The sequence below is a fragment of the Myotis davidii genome, unplaced genomic scaffold (genome assembly GCF_000327345.1).
Source record: "Myotis davidii unplaced genomic scaffold, ASM32734v1 scaffold1106, whole genome shotgun sequence".
Taxonomy (NCBI): Eukaryota; Metazoa; Chordata; class Mammalia; order Chiroptera; family Vespertilionidae; genus Myotis; species Myotis davidii.
In genome coordinates this window covers 128,378-135,941 of record NW_006299481.1, presented here as the reverse complement: position 1 = coordinate 135,941, position 7,564 = coordinate 128,378, and the positions used below count along the sequence as shown (strand labels likewise).

At 33.1% G+C, this 7,564-nt stretch overlaps 1 protein-coding gene across 1 annotated transcript in view; it reads right to left on the bottom strand.

The window, feature by feature from the left end:
* Positions 1 to 7,564, bottom strand: part of LOC102753641 (kelch-like protein 4) — a gene marked incomplete at its 3' end in the record, with an annotated part of 58,677 nt that overhangs the window by 5,774 nt on the left and 45,339 nt on the right. Inside the window, 1 exon segment of the mRNA XM_015571414.1 lies at positions 4,824 to 5,020. Coding sequence (XP_015426900.1) covers positions 4,824 to 5,020 — 197 coding nt within the window.

Genomic DNA, 7,564 nt, shown 5'->3' with positions numbered 1-7,564 from the left:
CCCCCTGTCATGCATAGAGTAGGGCGGATAGGGGAGTTGGAGCACTTCCCCTGGTCACACACAGAGCAGGGCCCATCAGGGGGTTGGGGCGCTGCACCCTATCACACTGATCCCAGTGCTGGGAGGCATATTACCCATTTACTATATAGAATAGAGGCCTGGTGCATGGGTGGGGGCTGGCTGGTTTGCCCTGAAGGGTGTCCCAGATCAGGGTGGGGGTCCTGCTTGGGTGCCTGGCCAACCTGGGTGAGGGGCTGATGGCTGTTTGCAGCTGGTCGCACCCCCTTCAGGGTGGGGGGGTCCCTCTTCGGTGCCTGGCCAGCCTGGATTAGGGGATGATGGCTGTTTGCAGCTGGTCACACACCCTTCAGGGTGGGGGTCCCCACTGGGGTGCCTGGCCAGTTTGGGTGAGGGGCTAAGGGCCGTTTTCAGGCTGGCGGGTGACTGAAGCTCCCAACCTCTCCTTTTTTTCTTTTTTTTTTTTCTTTTTTATTCTGGAATTTATTTACCTTCTATGGTTATCACTGGAACTGAGAGCCGGTTTTAGCTCTGAGCCTGGGCTCCAGCTCTGAGATCTCGGCTGCTGAAAGCAGGTATCTGGTTTGTTTGGGTTCTATAATTGTAACACTGTTGTAACTCCAGCTCTGCTGGCTGGCTGAAAGCATGGGGATTGTTTAACTTTTATAATTGCAACATTGTTTCTTAGACTGCAGCTCAGGGCCCAGCAGCAGCAGGTGGGGAACCTTGGCTTCTTCCTTCACTGGAGCAAGCAAGCCTCCTGTTCACTTCAGCTGCCTGGCTGCCAGCGCCATCTTGGTTAGCAGTTATTTTGCATATCTCGCTGATTAGCCAATGGGAAGGGTAGTAAAGTTACGGTTAATTACTATGTTTCTCTATTATTAGATAGGATGCCTCAATTTTCTCTTCTGTCAGTGTGTTGTCTTGTATTTTGTCAAGCATCAAATTTCAGGCAGCTGTGTTTCAATATTCTTTTATTGAAACACCACTATATATTTTTCCAATTTATAATGCTATGTATTTTTCTTTAACAACACAATGATTGCTTTCAACATTATATATAAAGATCTCAATTTTTAAATGCAATGAAAAATGCTTCTGAAATGAAGATAAACATATCTAGTTGGTAATTTACATTTTACAATAAATAAATATTATTCTGGAAGCAGTTTAAGACAGTTTCTGAGTAACTGGGGGAACCGGATAAATCTTTCACTTCTTCAGCTCCACTCTGAGTTTAGTCATTGTGGAACTGAGTTAGCCTAATAGCAAACTTATCCATACAACAACCATTAAGTTTGACAGACCCATCAAGAAGCTCTGACACCATAAATGCAAGTTAACTTGCCTGTTTAGACAAACTTCCTTCTTGTGTCTAAGGCAAGCAATTCAGAGACTCAGGTCCTTACATGTAGCAGATGACCTTGTTTGAAAAGTCTTTAACCTATAGCAACATAATGGAGCTAGTCCTACAACTAATACATTACACATGTATAACACTTCAAACTTAACGGATTTCTTTAAAAAATATTGTCATCACCAAAGTGGTCTTGTGAGGAGTAGAATTATTTTGATAGGAAAACAGGCTGTGTGAATTGTTTGGTGCAGTAAATGTCAAAGTATAGGCATATCTTGGAGATATTGCAGGTTCAGTTACAGACCACCACAAAGAACTGAATATCACAACAAAGCGAGTCATTAAAAACTTTTTGGTTTTTCAGTGCATATAAAAGTTATATTAAACCACACTGTAGTCTATTAAGTATGCAATAGCATTATGTCTATAAAAACAATGTACAGACCTTAATTAAAAATAGTTCATTGCTAAAAGATGCTAATCATCACCTGAGCCTTCCTTGAGAAATAATATGTTTGCTGGTACAGGGTCTTGCCTTGATGTTGATGGCTGCTGATTGATCAGGCTGATAACTGCTAAAGGTTAAGTGGCTACAGAAATTTCTTAAAATAAGAAAACACTGAAGTTTTATGAATTAATTGATTCTTCTTTTTACAAATGGTTTTTCTGTAGCGTGCAATACTATTTGCTAGCAGTTTACCCACAGACCTTCCTTCAAAATTAGAATAATTTCTCAATCCCTGCTGCTGCTTTATCCACTAAGTTTATGTACTATTCTAAATAATTTGTTGTCACTTCAATATTTTTTAGTCTTCACAGCGTCTTCACCAGGAGTAGAGTCCATCTCACAAAACCACTTTTCTTTTCTCATTCACAAGAAGCAACTCCTTATTCATTGAAGTCTTGTCATAGGACTGCAGCAATTCAATCACATCTTCAGGCTCCACTTCTAATTCTAGTTCTCTTGCTTTTTCACCACTTCCCCAGCTACTTCCTCCAATGAAGTCTTGAACCCCTCAAAGCTATTCAATGAGGGTTGGAATCAACTTCTTCCAAACAATTTGATAATTTGACTTCTTCCCATGAATTGGCTCATTGTTAATGGTTTAAACAACGGTTAAACCCACTCAATGGTTAATATGGGTCAGATATAGTCAATAAAATTAAATTATGCCTCTGAGAAAGTTAAGAAATGATTAAAATGGTTTATATGATGGTCATATTTAAATATATCTAGAAATCAGATTTTTTGGTAGACTTTGTTATAGCTTCAGAGTGGTTGCCTGATGCGATCATTGAAAATAGCCTGGTGATATAGGTAATTAGTGTAAATAAAAAATAAATTTACTGGTTTGAATTATCTAGATGTAGCATTGGAATAAACAGTACTATAGAGAACATTTAGTTAAGCTTAAATATTAATTTTATGTTGTTTTATTTTGGAGTTATTTGCTCCTAATTTCAAGGTAAAATTTTCTTCAATGCTCATTCTTAAGAATATTTCTTGTACCTTTGGTTTGGTATTCATTTTTTAAAAAATCTACATTTACATTGTTCTAAATTTAACATATTTGCTGAATGTTTCATCAATGTAGATTACTGTTTATATAATTATGGTGGTTAATTTTATGCATCAACTTGACTGAACCAGGGAATGTCTAGACTTTTGGCTGAACATTCTGGATGTGTCTATGATGATGTTTCTGGGTTGGGCCCATACACATTAGGGAGATTAATTTGTTTTACATATTCTGTGATTCAAACAGTTGTAATTGAATCATTAAAATCACTTGTGTTTTTATACTATTAATACAGTATTATAAAAGCATTATTATAACAAGAGCTTTACCAATTTTACTCCATTTATAATATATACTATAATAGCTAAAGAAGAGGATTTAAAGAAGAGAACAATATTGTTTTATGCACATCCTGCTTTAAAAATCACATAATAGGAAAAGGAAGAGAAGTTGATTTTGAGCAACAAAAATAATTCAAGCTGTTTATCAGCACGTGTTTTGTCTGCAAAAGTAAGATACCAGCCAGGAAGCTGCTAATACTTAATTCAAGAATTTAAGTAACCTAACAGGAAGTTTTCCATGTTTGGTTTTTAAGGTAGGATTAACCTTTAAACTATATAATTGCTGTTCTGATAAATTATGTGGTATCTATATTTAGGATATAGTAATATAAATAGCATAACTAAATGACATATGTTAAAACACCAGTCCATTATAATATAATTCTCCACATAATGCCTTTGTTTCAGGAATATGTTTGAAAAGTTGACCAGAGATGGAAAGACAAGGGGGGAAATTTTACAATAATTTTTTAGAGAATTCAAATCTTAGAACTTTGGAAATTTTAAGGTCAGTATAAAACTCTAGAAAAATAGTCTTCATTTATATGCATCTCAATCCTAATTTTATCTTATTCTTAGGCATATTTTTCTCTACTGTTCACTTTTATGTACTTGCCTTTTAGTATTGAATCTTTTTTTTTTTTTACTGTGGCAATTTTCTTAACTGTAAATATTTATTTTTTAATTGTTTGATTATCACAGAAAGATCCATCTCCTATGTTGTTCCCTGCTTCAGAGGTTAAAAAGTTGATTTTCTTCTTTACATTAGGCAATTGATATCCTGTTAATGGTAAGAGTATGTTTACCATATGTCTACTTTTTCTTGCCTCACTACAGATGATCAATCTTTCATGTCACTTTCACTTGTCTGAATAAACATAGTCTTATCCCATGCAACTTTCAAAGAATTAGCATATAAGAATGGTTTTATTCAATTTATTATAATTACTAATAGAATTGAGAGGTGGTTTAAATTAATTAATTAAGTTAAGGGATTGGACTACAAATTGCTTTTAACCAAAATATGTTTTCATTAAAACATAAAAAGTCCATGCAATAGAATTGTCTGATTTACTTATTTTATAGTTCTTAAACATTCCAATCAGTATTAATCCATTAATTTTTTCTTTATTGAATATTTTCATTATAAATCATAATTTGCACAAACTTAAAAATTAGAGTTCTAATAGGGCAAAATATTAGAAAAATTATATTTTCTTAATAGTGTGGATTTGACTTGAAATATATACTTGTATAATTTAATTTGGGGCAATATTTTCATTTCTTCAGGCTTTGAGATTCAAGTAAACCTTTTTTAGTTTCAAAAACGAGAAACTTGATTGAGTACAGCTCAACCAGACACATATTTTAATCTAATGTCTATTATTTGCAAGTCACTTGTAAATTATATGAATTTATATTGCCTTTTAATTTTATCCCACACTAAAATATTTATGTGAATAGTTTTATAAACACACAGGTATATATATTTATGTACACACATACATAAACATATCAGCAAAAATTAGTAACTTAGATATTGGGTTAATACATTAGTATAAATTAGTTTGAATCAGTTGATTTTACCATTGTGTATTTATGTGCCACACTCAGGAGCTCTGTACAACCCTGGGCATCTCCAAATGATCGAATCCCTAAGCAGTTTGAAGGATGGAGCTGCTTTATGAGAAAATTGGAGCAGACGTCAATAACTTGAGTCAGTTGCAGGAGACAAGCTGCAGCCAGCAAACTTTCAATAGTATCTTCTTTCAGTTGCAGGACACCTAGATGGTTTGAAAAAGTAAAGAATGATTATATGTCTCATAAAGTAGGACACAAATAAGCTAGCTACTTGAAATTTTCGCTTTCTCTCATTAGTGAGGCTATATTTTCAAGAGTACAGCAACCATCGTTTAAAGCCAACATATACAAGAGAGTTTGTATAAACTCTAATAAGATGGCTGACAGAGGCTAGGCTAGATTATCAAAAACCACTGTAGCGAATGAACATGGAATACTATCATTGTAAAGAAGAGCAACTTATTTCTTTATCTTAGTCCTGCATCTAAATCTTAAATAAAAAAAAACTGTTCATATTATGACTTAAGGAATATAATGCAATCTTGTATAAGGGTAATACAATTGGCCATTATAGGTACCTGTCACTTGTGTGGAAAGACATCTTGGTACATAAGAACATTGAGCTTATGCACCATTTTGTCATATGTATTTATTAGCTAAAAAGGATAACTTGGCCTAAATATTATGCCTGGGATTGATACCTGATACTGTCTAAAGAAAAAGAGAAAATGTTGCCAACAATCCTTAAAATAAGAATTGCTTTGCTTATATTATTATTTTGTTAGGTATAAGAAATAGGCTCTATTTTAAAAATATCTTAGGCATCATTTTTAAAGAACCTTTAAAAATGAAATCAGAGAAATTAAACTGTTTCATTTATATTGATATATCTGTATTATTTTGGAGCAAATATTATTTGAATTATTACAAATATTATGTTATTTTGATAAGTTAAATTTCCACTTTTTTGCTTAAACCAAGCTATAGGTAAGTAATAAATAATGATATTTCATATGGATTTTATAAATTGTATAAATTGGCCTTGTAAAATACTTTAATATTGTTTCTATATGTTGCAAAACCATAAAGAAAAGAGTAATACATACCATGAGATGCTTTATATTTGGGTTACCCTCTAAAATATGTTACAAAGGGGTCCAGTCCATCAGCAGGTTGTCTTGTGTTGTTTCTTGTCCTGGATTTTGAAGGAAGAGCCCTGCCTATATTTCATGAGACCCAGAGAAGTATGAACTATTCTGTTTCAGACCTAAAGATTCACCTGCTATAGACATTGAAATCTGGCCTAGATATTAGGATATTGATTTCTAAATAAGTGAAACTCTTAGAAGAAAGCATAACAAAAAAGCTCCTTGACAGTGGTGTTGGCAATAATTTATTAGATAAGACACCGAAGCATAAGCAAAAAAAGCTAAAATAAACAAAAGGAACTACACAGCAAAGAAAACAAAAAAAAAAATAAACTGGAAAAGCAACCGATAGAATGAGGTAAACTATTTGCAAAACATATACATGAGATGGGGTTAATGTCCAAAATATGTAAAGGACTTATACATTTCAATAACACAAAATCAATCCAATTAAAAATGGGCAAAAGACATGAATTGACATTTTTTTTCAATGAATACATACACATTGCTAATAGGAACATGAAAAAGTGCTGGACATCACTAGTCATCAGGGAAATGCAAATCAAAACTACAATGAGATATCACCTCACACCTGTTAGGATGACTAATTTTAAAAACAGAAGGGATACCAACATTGGTGAGGCTTTGGATAAAAAAGAATCATGTATTGTTTCTGGGAATTTAAATTGATACATCCATTATTGAAAACAGTAAGAAGGTTCCTAAAATATTTTAAAAAACAGAACTATGTATGATCCAGAAACCTCACTCCTGGGTAAATATCTAAAGGAAAGGAAATTGGATCTTGAAGACATAGCTGCACTCTGATGTTCATTGCAACATTGTTCACAAGAGCCAAGGTATAGAAACAACCCGTCTTTTGACAGATGAATTGATAAAGAAAATATGTATATATGTAAATAGGTTTATATGTAATGGAATATTATTCATCTATGAGAAATATGGAAATTGTCATTTGTGACAATATGGATGAACTGGAAGACATTATGTTAAGTGAAATTAGCCAGACACAAAAAGTATAGTATCACTTGTATGTGGAATAAAAAAAATGCTGATTTCATAGAAAAAGCAAGTAAATTGGTTGGTGCCAAGGGGTGAGAGTTATACAAGGTAAATGTAGGTTAAATTATACAAACTTTCAATTATAAAAGTTCTGGGGATCTAATGCACAGCATGGTAACTGTAGTTCATGCTAAGAGTGAATCTTAGGTGTCTTCACCACAAACAAAAAGAGTTAACTATTTGAGATGATGTATGCATTAAATATCTCGATCTTCATAATCATATATACCTCAAATCATCACACTGTAAAGTGAAAAATTTAAATATATACAATTTGTCAGTTATTCCTCAATAAAGTAAGAATGAATGAATGAATGACTATATACATAGATAAACACACATACATATATACCTACATACTATTTGGCCGCAAAACACATCCTGTTATATCTGTTTTATAATTTGAGTAAACATAACTTAAATATTTCAAATGAAGAGATTGTACATATTTCAAATGTACAGTTAAAATGTCCGACTTCTAATCTCATTTTTATAAATAAGAATATCATATATATA